This window comes from Neovison vison, chromosome 1, assembly GCF_020171115.1.
Source record: "Neovison vison isolate M4711 chromosome 1, ASM_NN_V1, whole genome shotgun sequence".
NCBI lineage: Eukaryota > Metazoa > Chordata > Mammalia > Carnivora > Mustelidae > Neogale > Neogale vison.
The window spans coordinates 182,600,192-182,619,741 of record NC_058091.1 but is presented as its reverse complement, the minus strand read 5'-3'; the positions used below and the strand labels follow the sequence as shown (position 1 = coordinate 182,619,741).

General features: G+C 37.4%; 1 protein-coding gene across 9 annotated transcripts in view; it reads left to right on the top strand.

Moving 5' to 3' along the window:
* Window positions 1-19,550, top strand: part of APC (APC regulator of WNT signaling pathway) — a 143,908-nt gene that overhangs the window by 85,672 nt on the left and 38,686 nt on the right. For all 9 annotated transcript variants that reach the window (XM_044264166.1, XM_044264205.1, XM_044264197.1 and 6 more), the window contains 2 exons: window positions 6,916-6,999; window positions 16,044-16,148. In XM_044264166.1, coding sequence (XP_044120101.1) covers window positions 6,916-6,999; window positions 16,044-16,148 — 189 coding nt within the window. The remainder of the gene's footprint in view (window positions 1-6,915; window positions 7,000-16,043; window positions 16,149-19,550) is intronic.

Here is a 19,550-nt window from a genome sequence, read left to right as displayed (position 1 = left end):
ATAGGCAGTGAGAAAGGGAACACAAGCAGGGAGAGTGGGAAAGGGAGAAGCAGGCTTCCCGCAGAGCAGGGAGCCCAATGTGGGGCATGATCCCAGGACTCTAGGATCATGACCGGAGCCAAAGGCAGATACTTAACCAACTGAGCCACCCAGGCACCCCACGGCTTCTTCTCTTTTCATTTTGAAAAACAGAAGCACAAAGGTAGTGTTGTTAGAAATCCTCTACCACAGGGGCACCTGGGTGGCTCAGTGGGTTAAGCCGCTGCCTTCGGCTCAGGTCATGATCTCAGGGTCCTGGGATCGAGTCCCGCATCTGGCTCTCTGCTCAACAGGGAGCCTGCTTCCTCCTCTCTCTCTGCCTGCCTCTCTGCCTACTTGTGATCTCTCTCTGTCAAATAAATAAATAAAATCTTTAAAAAAAAAAAAAAAGAAATCCTCTACCACAGTGGGTATCAAAACATAGAATGACTTCAAGATTTAGTGACATATTGGCAATACAGAAACCAAGAGGAATATTAAATACAGGTTCCTACATTCATTTTTTTAAAAGATTTTATTTATTTATTTGACAGAGAGAGATCACAAGTAGGCAGAGAGGCAGGCAGAGAGAGAGAGAGAGAGAGGAAAGCAGGCTCTCCGCTCAGCGGAGAGCCCGATGTGGGACTCGATCCCAGGACCCTGGGATCATGACCTGAGCCGAAGGCAGCGGCTTAACCCACTGAGCCACCCAGGCGCCACATTCATTTTTTCTTAAAGATTTTATTTGTTTGACAGAGAGATCACAAGTAGACAGAGAGGCAGGCAGAGAGAGAGAAGGAAGCAGGCTTTTTGCCAAGCAGAGAGCCAAATGTGGGGCTCGATCCCATGACCCTGAGATCATGACCTGAGTTGAAGGCAGAGGCTTAACCCACTGAGCCACCCAGGAAGTCCCTTACTTTCATATTTTAAATATTAAAACTTTTAATGTAAGATTTTATTGGTGGACACCCACCCCCCAACCCCTGGCTCCTGGGTTGTCCTTCTAAGAACCCATCAAGCCGCTTTAGTCCCAGTGCTCTAGGGCCCTTCCATAGAAGACTAGGACACAAAAAGCTTGCTGGTGCTGCTCCTCAGCTCTGCGCTATGGGGACACCTGCCCTCTCCAATACTCTTTTAGCTAGAGCCCATATGAAGCAGTGCCAGAGGACTGGTTGTGTGCAGGTAGTCCCTACAGTGGCCATCACTACTCCACAGTGACTCCTAACCCCCAGAGAAAGGGAAAGATAACCACACATACAAGTCAGAGGAGGCCCCACCAGTGGACTGGAAGCAGGCAGGTGGTTTGACAACACAGAGGAAGGACACAGCAGTCTGGTGCTACTGCATCTCTAGCAAATACCTGGTCTGGCTCAACTCAAATCCAAGTCATCCCCAGACTGGCCCACTACCACTACAGAAACCAGACTCTGCCTACAACAACTGGTAGAGAGCCATTGCAGCTGGCTGGACTGAAGGAAAAAGCAGCTCAGCCACAACAGCAGGGCATACACATCTCACATAGGACATACCCCTAAAGTACCAGGTTCTGGTGAACAGGGGACACAGTGGAGCACTGCAGGACCTCTTCTTCATAAGACCATTTAGTTTCAGGTGCAGGAAACAGGACTGTCTTTCCTAACACAGGGAAACAGATACAGAGAGTAAGACAAAATTAGATAGAAGAATATGTCCTAAATGAAACAATAGGATAAAAATCACAGCTAGAGACCTAAGCAAAACAGAGGTACATAATATGCCTGAGAATTCAAAGAAATTATCATTAATATACTCACCGTACTTGATGGGAAAAGAGTGGAGGACATCAGTGAGACCCTTAACAATGAGATTAAAAAAAGTAACAGTCAGAGATGAAGAACACATTAAATGAAATAAAAATACTCTAGATGGAATACATAGTAGAAGCAGAAGAATGAATCAGTGACTTGCAGGACAGAGTAGTGGAAAGTAATCAAGCTGAGCAGAGAGGAAAAAATTACGCAAAATGAGAATAGACTTAGGGAACTCATTGATACCATCAAGTATAATAACATTTGCATTATGGAGATCCCAGAAGGAGAAGAGAGAGAAGAGGGGGGCAGAAAATTTATGTGAAGAGAAAATAGCTGAAAACTAACTGAGTCTGGGGAAGGAAACAACTCTACATCCAGCAGGCACAAAGATCCCCCCCAACTAAATCAGCCCAGCAAGGTCCACACCAAGACACATAGTAAGTAAGATGGCAAAGACTAGTGATGAAGAGAGAATTTTAAAAGCAGCAAGAGAGAAGAAACTAGTTACATACAAGAGGAACCCTATAAAGCTATCAGTGGATTTTCAGCAGAATTGTTTAGGCCAGAGAGGAGGAGTATGATATATTAATTAGTGGGGGGAAAAAAAAAATCCTGCAACCAAGAATATCCAGCAAGGCTATCACTCAGAATAGAAGGAGAAATAATTTCCCAGACAAACAAAAGTAAAGGAACTCATTACCACTAAACCAGCCCTACAAGAAAAGTTTAAAGGGGACTTTTCAAGTGGAACAGAAAGACCAAGCAGAAAGGAAAAAGTAAGGAAAGTAGGAAGCACAAAAGTAGTAAAAATAAGTATATCGATCAGTCAAAGGGGGATGCGTGAGTGGCTTAGTTGGTTAAGCATCTGCCTTTGGCTTAGGTCTGGATCCCAGGGTCCTGGGATGGAGTCCCACATTGGGCTCCTTGATTAGCAGGGAGCCTTCTCCCCCTGCCTGCTGTTCCCCCTGTTTGTGTCCTCTCTCTCTCTCTCTCTGGTGAATAAATAAAATCTTTTTTAAAAAAATCAGCCAAAGGACTCACAAAATAAAAGGATATAAAGTATGATATTATATACCTAAAATATAGAAAAGAGAGGAGTAAAGAATGGGTTCAACCTTAAGTGCCCATCATCTTAATATAGACTTCTCTGTATATGAGATGATGCATACGAACCAAATAGTAACTACTAATCAAAAACCAGTAATATTCAAAAATAAAGAGAAAGGAATCCAGGTATATTACTCAAAAAAACCAACTAGTTTTGAGAAGAGAGCAAGACAAGAAGGGAATGGAGAAAAACTACACCAACAAACATAAAACAAGTAACAAAATGACAATAAATACATACCTATCAATAATTACTTGAAATGTAAATGGACTAAATGCTCCCAAAATAAGACAGGGTGACAGAACGGATTTAAAAAAAAAACAAGACCCATCTATATGCTGCCTACAAGAAACTCATTTCAGACCTAAAGCCATAACACAGATTGAAAGTGAAGGGCTAGAGAAGCATTCATCATGTAAATGGATGTGAAAGGGAAGCTGATGAGATAGCAATACTTCTATCTGACAAAACAGACTTTGAAATAAAGACTGTAATAAAAGACAGAGAAGGACACTATATAATCATTAAGTAGATAATCCAGCAGGGAAATCTAACAATTGTAAATATTTAGGGAGCACCCAAGTATTTAAAGGGGTTAAAAACAAACATAAAGAAAGTGATAGATGGTAATGCAGTAATAGTAAGGGATTTTGAAACCCCACTTACATTCAATGAGCAGATTGTCCAAACAGAAAATCAAGAAGAAACAGAGGCTTTGAATGACACATTGGACTCGGAGGATTCAACAGATAAATTCAGAACATTCCATCCTAAAACAGCAAAATATGCATTTTTCTCAAGTATAGATGGAACATTCTCCAGAATAGATCACATATTAGGCTACAAAAAAGTCTCAGCAAAGTCAGAAAGATCAAAGTCAACCCATGCATCATTTCTGACCACAATACTATGAAAGTGGAAATGAACCACAAGAAAAAATCTGGAAGGACCACAAATACGTGGAGGCTAAATAACATGCTACTAAACAATGAATGGGGTCCACTAAGAAATCAAAGAGAAAACCAAAAAATACATGAAAACAAATAAAAATGAAAAAATGATGGTCCAAAATCTTTGGGATGCAGCAAAAGCTATTCTAAAAGGGAAGTTTATAGCAATATAGGCCTACCTCAAGGTGCATGAAAAATCTTTAAAAAACCTGATCTTACACCTAAAGGAGATAAAACAGAAGAACAAACAAAACCCAGTGTCAGTAGAAGGAAGGAAATAACAAAAATTAGAGTAGAAATAAACAAAATAGAAATTTAAGCAGTAGAACAGATTGATGAAACCAGTTGCTGGTCCATTTTTTTTTTTTTAAGCTTTTATTTATTTATTTGACAGAGATCACGAGTAGGCAGAGAGGCAGGCAGAGAGAGAGAGAGGAGGAAGCAGGCTCCCTGCTGAGCAGAGTACCCGATGCGGGGCTCGATCCCAGGACCCTGAGATCCTGACCTGAGCCGAAGGCAGCGGCTTAACCCATTGAGCCACCCAGGCACCCTCAGTTGCTGATTCTTTGAAAAGATCAACAAAATGCATAAACCTTAAGCTAGACTCATTAAAGAAAGAGAGAGAGGGGTGATTCAAATAAAATCAGAAATGAAAGAGGAGAGATAACAGCTGACACCACAGAAATACAAAGGATTAGAAGAATGTTATGCAAAATTATATGCCAACAAGTTGGACAACCTAAAAGAAATGGATAAATTCCTAGAAATACAGTTTTTCAAAATTGAATCAGGAAGAAATAGAAAATTGGAACAGACTGGTTACCAGCAATGAAATTGAATTAGTAATCAAGACTCCCAGCAAACAAGTCCAGACGAGATGGCTTCATAGCAAAATTCTACCAAATATTTAAAGAAAATTTAATACCTCTTCTCAAACTATTCCAAATGACAGAAAAGGAAGGAAAACTTCTAAATTTATTCTACAAGGAATACATTACCCTGATACCAAAACCAGATAAAGACACTAGAGAAAGAGAACTACAGGCCGGTAACTGTGGTGCACATAGATGCAGAATTCCCCAACATAATATTAGCAAATTGAGTTCAAGTTTAAAAAAAAATCATTCACCACTATCAAGTGAGATTTATTTCCAGGATGCAAAGGTGGTTGGATATTCATAATCAATGTGATGCATCACATTAATAAGATTAAGGATAAAAACCATGTGATCATTTCAATAGATGTAAAAACAAAAAAAGCATTTGACAAAGTACAACATCCATTCATGATAAAAACCCTCCACAAAGATCTAGGGGGAACATACCTCAACATAATAAAGACCTTATATGAAAAATCCAGAGTTAACATCATTCTCAATGGGGGAAAACTGAGAGTTTTTCCCCTAAGATCAAGAGCAAGACAAGGATATCCACTCTTACTTTCATTAACATAATACTGGAAGTCCTCGCCATAGCAGTGGAACAAGAAAAAGGGATAAAAGGCATTTAGATTGTTAAGGAAGAAGTAAAACGTTCAGTGTTTGCAGGTGATGTGATACTGAATATAGAAAACCCTAAAGACTCCACCAAAAAACCACTAGAATTAATAAACGAATTCAGAAAGGTCCCAGGATACAAAATCACTGTATAGAAATTAGTTGCATTTCTATACACTAATAATGAAGCAACAGAGAAATTAAGAAAGCAATCCCATTACATTTGCAGCAAAGATAATGAAATACCTAGGAATAAACTTAACTTATAAACTCACCTGAAGGAGGTGAAAGACCTATACTCTGAAAACTATAGAACATTGATGAAAGAAACTGAAGATGACACAAAAAATGGAAAGACATTCCATGCTTGTGGACTGAGAGGACAGATATTGTTAAGATATCCATACTACCCAAAGTGAAGTACACATTTAATGCAATCGCTATCCAAATACCAATAGCATTTTTCACAGAACTAGAACAGTCCTAAAATGTGTACGGAACCGCAAAAGAGCTGAATAGCCAAAACAATCTCGAAAAAGAGAAAACTGGAAGTACCACAATTCCAGATTTCAAGTTATACTACAAAGCTGTAGTAATCAGAACAGTAGGGCACTGGGACAAAAAGAGACATAGCTCAGTGGAATGGGATAGAAAGCCCAGAAACAAATCCACAATTATACAGTCAATTAATTTTCAACAAAAGAGGCAAGAATATGCAATGGGAAAAAAGACAGTCTCTTCAACAAATGGTATTGGGAAAACTGGACCACTTTCTTACACCATACACAAAACTGAATTCAAAATGGATTAAAGACTTAAATGTGAGACTCATAAATATAAAAGTCCTAGAAAGAGCATAGGCAGTAATTTCTCTGTAGCACCTTTTTTTTTAAATTAAAGATACTGTTTATTTATTTATTTAACAGAGCAAGAGATACTTTCTCACTTCCACTTCTGTTCATGAAATTAAAGCAAAATCTTGATTTTAACATCATTGTGATCCTAGGTTTGGGAATAAAAATAATGTTTAGCTGCAGAAGGTATTTGGGAAAGGTACAGCTGAAAGGTACTAATGTCTTGTAATAGGAATAACTCTTGAACAGTTTAATGCTACTGTTTAAATCCCGATATCTACTAAAACAAATCAGATGTTCCTCCCCTTCACGCATATGCTTGTATTTGTAGACATTACCATGCTTTCTATAAATCTGTTACATTATACTGGCATCTGGATTAGGATAAAGATCAAGTTTAGGTGTAATTTTCAATTTCTTGAACTGTTTTTTGAGAATAACTTAAATACAAATTTTTTTACCATCTGCATCAGGCAATTTGATGTATGACTTATATATTTACCATTTCCCTAAAAAATTAGACTTATAAAAAAACTGAACTGCCACAATATGTCACCAATGTATGAATAAATGTACAAACTGCTTTTATAAGAATGATTTAGCATAACCCTGAGCTGTTAAATGATAGCCGTAGTATGACTGTTTATACTAATGTTTTTAATAAAATTAGATCTGATTTGGTCACTTACTTTCTTTTAGCGAAGAGTAACCAGAATTCAACAAATAGAGAAGGATATACTTCGTATACGACAACTTTTACAGTCCCAAGCAACAGAAGCAGAGGTTAGTAAACTGTTTTTTTGTTTGTTTGTTTGTTTATAGATATAAATATAGTTTTAAGATAATAAAATATGTCTAATTAATGTGGCATCATTGAAATATAGATGTTCTAGAGAATTGAGACACTTTATAAGGTTGTTCATGAAAGTAAGTGAATTACCAAGAACCTTGATTATGCTGATCTTTTAATAATTCCTACCCAGTTAAAATCTGTAGAGCCATAAATACAAATGCTTTACTTAAGTCATCAGATTCCATATAATCAGATAACTAACTTAATTTGGCTATTATCAACTAGTAAATAAGCTATTACCTCTCTGTAATTCATGATTAAAATTGATCATACAAATTTATTTATGCTTGCTCTACAATCCTCATTAAAATTACAATAAAAGGATAAAACGAAAAAGACATAAAGACAGGGAAGGTAACAATAAAATTGGGGGAGCTGGAAAGCAGGTAAATAAATGCACGACTTTAGTATATGGTAGTGAATTAAACCCCTAGGTCAGCAGTAGGGGGTCTTGAAGCAACTCGTTTTATACTATAGAGTCCTAAAGGGTTCCAAAATAGGTCCCTCTGTATGTGAGGCTAAAATTTTAGTTAGAGGATGATTGAAAATTTGTTAAGGAGCAGGTGGAGCCTCCAGAGGCTGCCTTGAACTCTCAGTAGTGGGTATCTTCTTTCCAATCCCAGCAAAAGAAGAGTAACTTATTCTAGAAAGGCTAAAAGAAAGGTTCTTTTGATAGGGGTAACCCTAGTGTAACTGAAGTTGGGATATCATACTAAAAACTGAAATAAGTAAAAATTTTCTTACTGAATGCTGAAACCTTCACTGGCATCCAGGCTTATAATATGGGCAGGTTCCGGGGCACCTGGATGGCTCAGCAGGTTAAGCCGCTGCCTTGGGCTCAGGTCATGAACTCGGAGTCCTGGGATCGAGCCCCACATCGGGCTCTCTACTCAGCAGGGAGCCTGCTTCCTCCTCTCTCTCTGCCTGCCTCTCTGCCTACTTGTGATCTCTCTCAATAAATCTCTCTCAAATAAATAAATAAAATCTTTAAAGTATATATATATAGGCAAGTTCCTAGCAACTGCTTCTCTAAGAAATGTGACTAATCCAAGAAAATAGACCTAAAGGTACTGATGTTGGAAGATTCCCCAATAAAACAACCCAGCCAGACCACCCTGTAGAGTAGCTGTAGTTGCCAGTCTTCGTCCCTCATGCATAGAATGTCACTTAACCTTTTTGTAAGTAGCCCATTCTGAAGTAGGGATGGACAATTAAAGACTACCAGACTAATGGAAAAAGACAGTATGCAGAGAGAACACTTTAAAACCTAAAACTAACATTAATATTCTCATAAAAGGAAATGCATCCACAGTGGTAGGAAACAATGGTACATAAAAAGAACATTCAGAGAATTCAAGAAGGAGTTCTTGGGAATTGAAAGTATGATGTTAGCAGAAATGAAAGACCGACTTCTCAGAAAATAGACCAGAAAGGTATGAGATGGAAAACAGAAAAGGTGAGAAAATCAAAAAATCATTCCTGGAGGGTTCACTAGCCAAATAAAAAGGAGCTCCAGAAAGAGAATGGAGGAGCTAGAGGGGGGAAATAATCACAGAAATAAAATACCCTAGACTTGAGGGGCATAGTGTTCCAGATAAAATGGTCTTTTCAGTATCCAATACCACAGATAAAAAGAATCCCACAGAAGGCACATGGCACAGTTTCATTTCACTAGGAATAAAAATAAAGTCCTAAAACATTCTAGAGAAGGAGAGGAAAACAAACAAGAAAAAGAAAACAGGAATGTAAATGTCTTTAGTTATATATACAGCAACACTGGAAGCTGGGAAGCACATACCAATTTCTTAAAATTTCTGAAAGAAAATTATTTCCAGCTATATTCTAACACCTGTTCTCTGACACCGCTCGGTGTCCCGTAATTCTGTTCAGTTCTAACACTGACTACCCGGAGAGCAGAGTGCAGACCCCCCATTTAAGGATAAAGTCATTCACAAGACTGACGTTACTGCAGACACCAGCTGCAAGTGTCAACTGTCCCCAAGCCACCTGTACTCTGCCCAGCTTGCTGTAAATTCTACTGCAAGTGGGTATATTCTAATACCATTCAATTCTGACACTTAACTACCTGGAGTGAACATAGCCTATACAGGTTAATGGCAGAGTGCTTCAGAAGACTACCGCTCCACAAGCTACCCATACTTGTGCCCAACTGGCTACAAATTAGGGGTTTCCCACATCCCCCTAGGTTTATTAATTTACTAGAGTGACTCAGAACTCACTGGAATTACTACACATACAATTGCAGTTTTGTTATAGAGGATGCAGATCAAGAACAGCCAAATGATGAGACCAATGTAGGGTAGAATCTGGGGAAAGTGAGGGATAAAGAATACAGAGCTTCTGTGCTCTCATAGACACTCAACATGTCATTCTCCCAGCACATCAGTATATTCATCAATCAGGAAGCTCCACTGAGCTTTAGCATCCACAGTTTTATTGGGGGTTCATTATGTAGGCGTGCTTGATTAAATAGGTGGCTATATGATTGACCTCAATTTCCAGCCCCCTCCCTTACTCCTTTCTGGAAGTCAGTCTGGCCCAGAGTTCCAACTCTGGTTGATCACCTGGTTGGTTGTTTTCCTATATGCCTGACTCTTAATATCATAGGAGCTTTGACTTTAGTACATCTGAATCTGAAATATGCAGAAACGTCTATTTGCTAAGTAGGCATTTTAAGTACAAGTACTATGAAGTCATATTCCTAAAAGCAGTTTAACTTGGCTCTCTTAAGCCAATAAAAACTGACTATTTGTAATATAAGGAATAAATGTCCATTTTGCAATGTTGACTCTCAAGGACTGGGGGGAAAAAAGAACAGTATCTCTGCTCCTTTTTCCGTCTCACTGGTATCGTTGTTTGTCAGTATTCTGGTTGTTGCCATTCCTTTGACTTTTCAGTGTAGTTTATCTTTTTCCCCCCCTTGATTTAATTTATTACGCTCTATTTTTAAAATTATTTTTAAAGAGGCAGCCTTTTGTTTTTATTGAGCAGCACTACATTTTATATTTTCTCTTTTAAATTTTCTGCTTTGAGTTTTTGCTGCTATTGTTTTTCTCATTTCTTTAGTTACAGTTTTTTCCTCTCTTTTATATCCTGATTATTATTGTTTGTCTGCATCAAACAGATTCTTTTACATTTTGGAATGAATATTCACATTTATTTTTTTCTAGTTGATTGAATCTTGTATGAAATAGCTCTGTGTATTACATTTAATGCTCTCCACCTTGAATTTCATTTTTTCTGCTATTAATATTACTACCCTAGCTTTTTGTTGTCATTTTCCCACTATAACTATTCCCTGCTGGTACTTCCAAAGTTTACCAACTTTCTGGCCTCCAGAAAGCCCTAAAAAATTGTCATTTGTTGATTGCCGCCCTTATTTTCCAACATGGTTCTGAGTTTTTTGCAGGTTGGAGACTTGTTTGTGTTTTTGGTATTTGTTCAACTTCTATTCATACCATTAGATCTGGGGCCAACAGTCCACTGTTGTAATCCAATCTCTTCTTGCTTTCTTTCGTTATGAAAATGATTATATCAGTCATAGCCTACAGTGGTTACGTTTTGTCTACTAGTTCAGCGAATGTAGATTAAACAAAGGTACCATGTCACATTTAAGAAAGAACAAGAACTTTTTTTATTTGCTTTTTAGTTTCTTTATTCCATTGTTGTTGTTCAGCTAATAATAGATAAGTGGAAGGATCTGGAAAATGGAGAAAACCAGGATTTAGACACCCATAAATTAGTTCAAACATAGTAGAGACAAGAAAAGAGAAGATAATAATAGTAACATTATTATTAATATTAATTTCAGATTATTTTCTCAAATTAATATCAAGTAATTTCTCCATGAAGCGTATTGCATATAGCATTGTCTTTGTCCACCTGTTGACAACTCTGGTTTAGGGTCTAGACGCAGTATGTAATTCAAGTGATGTAATTATTGCACATGATTCAAATATCAAAAATTACAAAAAGATACGTGAAACAACCAGTTCTACCCCTTTCTTGTGTATCTCCTCAGAAAAGCTGGATTACTTATTGACAAGCAAATACACTTGGGGAGATCAAAAAGATGGGATCTGTGGGGAGAATTGTAGGGTGGTTGTAAAATCTTTAGAAAATAGCTAGTGAGAAAGCCAGGTCACTCAATCAGTTGAGCATCTGTCCTCGTTTCAGCTCAGGTCCTGAGATTGAGGCCCGTATCAGGCTCTGCTTTCTGCAGGGCATCTGCTTGAAGATTCTCTGTCTTGTTCTTGCTCTCAAATAAATAAGTAAATAACTCTTTAAAAAAAAAAGAAAGAAAGAAAAAGAAAATAACCAGTGAGAAATATTTATTAAAATCCTATACAAAGTATTTTTATTACTATTAGTAAGGAGACAGACAGCTCAATTTAAAAATGGGCAAAAGATTTTAGTAGACATTTCACCAGAAAAGGTACAACAATGGCTGGTAAGCACATGAAAATATGCTTACCGTCATTAGTCATTCAGGAAATGCAAATCAAAACCACAGTGAGATACCAGTTTATACCCATTAGGATGGCTGTAATCATAAGGACAGTTAATAAGCATTGGCAAGGATGTGAATAAATAGAAGCTGTGGTACTTTACTATTGGGAATGGAAAATGTACAGCCACTTGGAAAACAGTTTGGCAGTTACTTAAAATACTAAACATAGAGTTACCATGTGATCCAGCAATTCTACTTCAAGGTACCTATCCAAGAGACATGAAAACATACGTTTACACACAGACTCTAACTTGAATGTTCATAGCAGTATTATTCATAGTAACCCCCAAAGTAGAAACACTGCAAATGGGGATCAGCTGGTGAATGATTAACACAATGTGGTATATCTTTACAACTGAATACTGTTCTGCAATAAAAAGGAACAGATTGGTGATACATGCTGTAACGTGATCAAGCTCAAAAACATGCTATGTAAAAGAAACCAGACATGTAAGTCTGCATGTTTCATTTATAAGAAATGTCCAGAAAAGTCAAATTTATAAAGACAGAAAGTAGTTAAGCCAGGGACATGGGTGGGAATGAGGATTAACTAAAACGAGCACCAGGGATTCTATTAGAATGATCAAAATGTTCTAAAGATGGATTATGGTGATCCTTGGTACACTTAGGAAAAAATGGTACTCTTGGGGTGCCTGTGTGGCTCAGTGGGTTAAGCCTCTGCCTTCGGCTCAGGTCATGATCTCAGAGTCCTGAGATCGAGCCCCTCATCGGGCTCTCTGCTTAGCGGGGACCCTGCTTTCCCCCTCTCTCCCTACCTACCTCTCTGCCTACTTGTGATCTCTCTCTGTCAAGTAAATAAATAAAATCTGTTTTTTTAAAAATGGTACCCTGGAGCACCTGGGTGGCTCAGTGAGTTAAAGCCTCTGCCTTCGGCTCAGGTCATCATCCCAGGGTCCTGGGATCGAGCCCCGCATGGGGCTTTCTGCTTAGCGGGGAGCCTGCTTCCTCCTCTCTCTCTGCCTGCCTCTCTGCCTCCTTGTGATTTCTATCTGTCAAATAAATAAATAAATCTTTTTTAAAAAAAGAATTTAAAAAAATGGTACCCTTAAATGGGTGAATGTTGTGGTATGCAAATATCTCAACTTTTTTTTTTTTTTTTAACTTTTTTCAAGCCCTAGGGTAGTAAAATTTGGGGAAGTTTGTCCAGCGACTCTGGAAATGAGGATGCTAGTTAGGATTATTCTTTCATAGGAATCAGCAACAGTTCCTTTGCCTTCAGTGTTGGACAATGGTAAAGAGTGTTCACTTCAATATACTGAAATTGGACCATGGGTAAAGAGGGCAGGCAGGCCTAGGACCAGTAAAAGAATAACAGAAAGTAAATAACAAATCAGGAAAGAAAATTAAGATAGTAAGTGTTAAATACTAGTTTGCGTCCTGGAGTCAGGCTTTATGATCCCAGTTCTGACTCTGCCATTACTAGGTATGAGACCTAAAGCCAGGTACTAATCTTCTCTGTGCCTCAGTTTCTTTGTCTGTAAACTGGGGATAATAATAATACCTACCTCACAGAGTTGGTATGAGGCTTAAATAAATCAGTAGATGCCAAGTGATTAGTGCAGAGTAAACGTTAGACTTTTTCTTTTTAACTTGATCATATTCATCATTCTATCATCAGATGGACCTCTTAATCCTTCAGGACTACTGTGTTTCTGTGGATCCCCCATTCTCCTTTTCTTGGAAGTGACTTTACTAATCTCCCTCAATAATACCATCTCCTCCTCCATAGAGAAAACATTATCTGTTGTCAGAACTGCCTGTTCTTCCTGTCAGGAGATGTTCTGCCTTCTTGTGTGTGCTTTGGATTTTCAACTCCTGCCTTTTAAGAACTTCTTACTCATCTCTTTTCTCTCACATATTTATATCTTCTTTCTCTTCTGTGACAGCTTTGCATTGACATTTAAACACGCTCAAATCTTATCTTTCAAAATATAAAATGAACCTTCCTCAATTCTACCTTTCCCTGCAACTACCTTCCTTTGTGGGTCCCCTTACCTCCCTCATTGTCTTTCCCCATTCCCCCACTGCACAGGTGTTTCTGGACTCCCAAGTCTGTATTTCCTCCCCACCGTTCACTCTTAAAACACACCAGTCTGGCTAGTCTCCACTCCCATCAGCGATTTCTATATTATTAACTAACTTGATATTTTCAGTCTTCATCTTGACATTTTCTACATTATTAAACATTTCCCATTGCTTGAAATATTCTTCTCTTGGCATTTATGGCAACACTGTTTTGGTTTTTTTCTCCCACCTCTTTGGCTTTTTGTATGTATTCCTTAAGTCATTATTTCTTTTATCTGTATTATCTTTCCCTTAGACCATCTGTATGCTTATAGCTTTACTTACCTTTTATACACTATTGGCTCTTAAATTCATTTTTCTAGTCCTGAGTTCCAGACTCCTAAATCTGTGTGCCTTCTTTGCATCTCCACTTAAATGTCTCAAAGACACCTTAAATCCAACATACTCAAAATGTAAATAATGATCTTCTCCTTCTAAGTCCTTCTTACCATGCCACTTCCTCAAAAAAACCCTCACTCTATTAGTATCAACTTCTGTGCAAGTGACACCATCATTATTCAGTTGTGTGAGCTAAGGAATATAGGAATAATTCTTGACACAAGATCTCTTCTATTCCATATCCATTAGTATCAAGTCCTTCAGATTTACCCCTCTGTCCCTACTTCTTTTATCCATGTCACTGCTTTCCTGGTATCAGGTACCATCATCTCACGCTTAAATTTAATACATTAGCTTCCAAACTGGTCTCCTCTATGTTTCCTACCTATTTAGACCATTTAAAATTAGAATTTGACCTTATAAAACCAATTTATATTAACTTTTCCCATTAATAGCCTCGTATCAGTTATTTGAGGGCAGAAGTGATATATGAGAATCACACTAAAATTCAACAAAATGAGTAAGATTTTTTTTTTTACCATCTTTTTTTCTACCTTCTGCACCACGATTTTTCTAATGTACTTGAACAAACCACCTCCTCCCCCACCACAGGTCCTTTGCATATGATCTGTTTACCTAAAACCTTCCCCTAACTCTGTCCCTTGCCCCAGAACTCCTTTAGATCACAGTTGAAGCAGCATTTTTTAAGATGGCTCCTTCCCAAACTGTTAGACCATGTGATATCCCTCTGCTTGTTTATTCTCACAGCGACTATACTCTCTTCAGTGTGCTTGTCAGTTTTTACTTTATAGTTAGTTCTCTCATTATGGTATCCCTGATGAGACTTTGAGCTTGAGGAGTATGTAGAACAGTGCCTTGTTTTGCCAGCACTATATTCTGTGGCACCTCATACAAGTAACTAACATAAGTAGATGCTCAGTAATTACTTTTACATTGACATCTTGAATTATGTTAGTGTCAAATCTTTGTGTTTTTAATGGGATTTTTATTCATTTTGTCTCTCGATTTGACTTTGTAATGTTTCTACTTTTATTGAATTTGTTGAATTTTATAGTGGTATTTTCATATGATACTATTTTTTCTTCTATTTCTAAATTATGGGGCTACCTCATTTTTGCCTATATATAACTTGACTAGTTTATTGATGGAAATATTTCATGTAAATTAACTTTTAAGTCACATTTAAATGGTCCAGGAAAGCTTGATGTTTAAGGAAATTACAGTAGAAGCCATTTTGTAATATAATATCCATTATTAAATACAGCAAGTTTTTAAAAATATAATTTTTACTTTTGAGTATCATTTTCCTATAGCCAGCAAGCACATTTGTGCTTCTATAAAAGATAATGGAAAAATTATTTTACTTCTTTGATTCTGCAATGGTGTTTTCACAGAGTGATTGCTTTATCCTGGATATAACCTATCCTGAGATGACTGCTTTTACTGGATATAATCTGTCATTTTCATTTCATATAACAGATGGTGGTTACATTAGAAAATGTTTTTGGTTTTATTCATATCAGAATCTAAGAGCTTACAGATTTCATGACTTTTTTATTAGCAGAAGATATATATATATGTGTGTGTGTATAAATACACAGAATGTATTTGTAAGCTTAGGTAATAGTTTAACTGTTATATTTGCAGCTCCATTAAGTGCCAGAACCATGTGACCTTGAAGAAGAGACAATTATTTGTTCTAGTTGGGTTATATCCCTGATAGTGATGTGAGCACAGCTGGTGGAGGATGGTGTTTCTGTGAGTCAGAAAATCCTTTGTCTTGTGCAGCTCTAATGCTCAAGGGACACACTTCACTTTCCTCTTGCTGCAAGTCATGAAACCATGCTGGAGGTTATGAAGTATAAAGTGCAGTTCCATGCTTTTGTAAACCTGTATAATTGATGCATTTAAAGCTCTAATAAAGGAAAGAAGAAAAGCTGTGGGGTAAGAGAGCATTCACCATTTTTGTATGTAATGATGTTAACTCCTTATTAACAGAGGTCATCTCAGAACAAGCATGAAGCCGGCTCACATGAAGCTGAGCGGCAGAATGAAGGTCAAGGAGTGGCAGAAATCAACATGGCAACTTCTGGTAGTGGTCAGGTAAATAAATTATTTTATTTTGTTGTTTTTCCTTTTAATTCGCTATGTAAATATTTTTTAAAGGAATGTGGAGTGAGAGTGTCCTCAGAATGATCTGTAAATCTTACTGATACCTCCAGAAGAATTCAGTGCCAAAATGCTCTGTCATTTTTCTTTATTATATCTAACAATAATGCTTTCAAAATTTCTAGGTATATTTTATAGCTCTAAATTGTGTATTTCTGTTTTAGTCTAAAATGATTAGTGTTGGGGGAGGAGGGTTTTTTCTTTTTTTTTGAAAAATAAATGCTAAACTGCATTTTAGTTATATATGATTTGACCTAGTTATTATTGCTTGCATTGAACAGATTTGCTCTCTCTTAAGGTGTTGTTTGCAAAGACATTTATTTATGTGTTTTTAAAAGTGATAAGGACTTTGTTATAATTCTTGTTTCTGTTGTACTTCAAGTTTACATAAATCTAGAAATCCAAGTTTTATAATTGGAAAAAAAAATGATACTAATGCTGCTAAAAAGAGATGTAGCCTAGTCATGTTAAACCATTATCACATCATTTTTAGCAAAATTGTGGAAGTCAACTTGATTTTTTTTTTTTTAATGTAGCACTGTTCTCTTGTTATTCTGCCATTAATTTTCTATTACAGTTTTAACAGAATGCATCATAATATTACAGAATTTTGTTTGGGGTATTTGGTCATCTCCACATTTTTTTCAGTGAATATTTTTATGTTATAAATGGGTGTTGTTTTAAAACAGAATTTCACAAAGTTTAAAGATAATTTCCCCACTATTGATATAGAATATTCCTGTAGTGTCTATAGGTTAGTTTTGATTAAAATTTGAAGTTTAAAATCTTATATTTTAGGGGCACCTGGGTGGCTCAGTTGATTAAGTGTCTGTCTTCGGCTCAGGTCTTGATCCCAGAATCCTGGAATCAAGTCCAGCTCAGCAGGGAGCCTGCTTCTCCTTTTCCCCTGCCTACTTGTGCTCTTTCTCTCTCTCTGTTAAATAAATAAATAAAGTCTTTTTTTAAAAAAGGAAAAAAATAAAGATTGGGGCACCCAGGTGGCTTAGTCGTTTAAGCGACTGCCTTCGGCTTGGGTTGTAATATTAGGGTCCTGGGATCGAGTCCAGGATCAGGCCCTGGCAGGGAGCTTACTTCTCCCTCTGCCTGCTGCTCCCCCTGCTTGTGCTCTTTCTCTCTCTCTAACAAATAAACAAAATCTTTAAAAATATATTAAAAAATTGTTTTAAAGATTTTGTAAATGTCTCATTTAAGTATTTAAATTCATTTTACAGGGGGGCACCTGGGTGGCTCAGTGGGTTAAAGCTTCTTTCTGCCTTCATCTCAGGTCATGATCCCAGGGTCCTGGGATCAAGCCCCGCATCAGGCTTTCTGCTCAGCTGGGAGCCTGCATCCTCCTCTCTTGACAGAAAAAACTGTTTGTTTAGGATTAGACCAACTATTACTGCTTTGGGTCATAGTCCTGTTATTATGTGTCTTAAAGTAAGACACCTATCCAGTAAGCTGGCTCTCCATTTAAAAAATAATAATTGAATTCTTATCACATTTTTTTACATTGGAATTAATTCTAAGATTGGATTTAATGTCAAAATGAAAGCTATTAAAAATATAAAAAGAGTGGGCGCTTTGGGTGGCTCAGTTGGTTAAGTGACTGCCTTCAGCTCAGGGCATGATCCTGGAGTCCCTGGATCGAGTCCCATGTCTGACTCCCTGCTTGGCAGGGAGTCTACTTCTCCCACTGACCTCGCTCCTCTCATGGTCTCTCTCTCTTTCTCTCTCTCACTCTCTCTCCCTTTCAAATAAATAACGAAAATCTATTAAAAATACATATATAAAGAGGTGCTAGGTGGCTCAGTGGGTTTATAAGCCTCTGCCTTCTGCTTGGGTCATGATCTCAGGGTCCTGGAATCGAGCCCCGCATTGGGCTCTCTGCTTTGCGGGGATCCTGCTTCCCCCTCTCTCTCTGCCTGCCTCTCTGCCTACTTGTGATCCCTCTCTCTCTTTCAAATGAACAAATAAAATCTTTTAAAAAAATACATACATAAAAAATTCTTAAAATGTGCGTAGAATTTGGGACGCCTGGGTGGCTCAGTTGGTTGGACGACTGCTTTCGGCTCAGGTCATGATCCCGGAGTCCCGGGATCAAGTCCTGCATCGGGCTCCCAGCTCCATGGGGAGTCTGCTTCTCCCTCTGATCTTCTCACTCATGCTCTCTCTCACTGCCTCTCTCTCAAATAAATAAATTTAAAAAAAATGTGTGTAGAATTTTTATAATCATGAATGGTAAAGCTTAAAAAAAAATTAGTAGCTCTTACATAAAAATGTAAAACTTAAGTACACCCTAAAATCATGGCAAGGTTACAAGACAAACAAACATTAAGATCTCATTATTTACAGGTGCCTGGGTGGCTCAGTGGTTTGAGCCGCTGCCTTCGGCTCAGGTCGTGATCTCGGGGTCCTGGGATCGAGTCCCACATCGGGCTCTCTGCTCAGCGGGGAGCCTGCTCCCTCCTCTCTCTCTCTGCCTACTTGTGATCTCTCTCTCTGTCAAGTAAATAAATAAAATCCTTAAAAAAAAAAAAGATCTCATTATTTACTAATATTTATAATAAGGAAAAAGTTGCATTTCCAGATACATGAAGAGTATAAATTAACTAAAAATCATTAAAACATAAACAAATGACATGACAAGAACAGGAACTAAAAGGAAAAAATAAAATGACTTTTAAACATATGTAAAGGTAATAATTTTGTTAGTAATGATTTGTAAATATAGACTATAGCCAAAATGAGGTGTTTTGTTGGTTGTGTTTTTTTTTGTTTTGTTTTGTTTTTTGATGCCAAGGGGTAAGCAGAGATCAGTAACACTCAGTAACGGTAGGTTGACAGGCATTCTTATCTTCTGCTTTTAGTTGTATGAAATGGAACAGTCTTTCTGCAGAGGAACTTTATGATAAGTATCTAAATTTATAGCTGTACCTGCCCTGTGGCTCATCATGCAATATCTAAGATTTTATGCTATGAGGTAATAGGTGAAGAGTGTTCAGATATGGTTGAAGAGATTCATCGTATTATTTGTAGTAACAAAAATTAGAAATAATTTGAATGAACATTAATCAGTAATTGGTTAAATTATTAGTCATTTAAGTGGTATAAGTGGTTAAGTGGCTCTGGGGTCAGCAGACCCAGGATTAAACCTGGTCCCCTGCTAACTAGTTAAGAAACTAATCTTGGACAAGTTTAAACTCTGAGCTTTCGTGTTTGTTCTTTAGCAAAATAAGGTGGTATAGTTGTGAGAACTTAATGCAGTACGCACTTAGTACAGTTCTTAGTGTATAGAGATACTCATTAAACATAATAGCTTATTGTTATTACTAG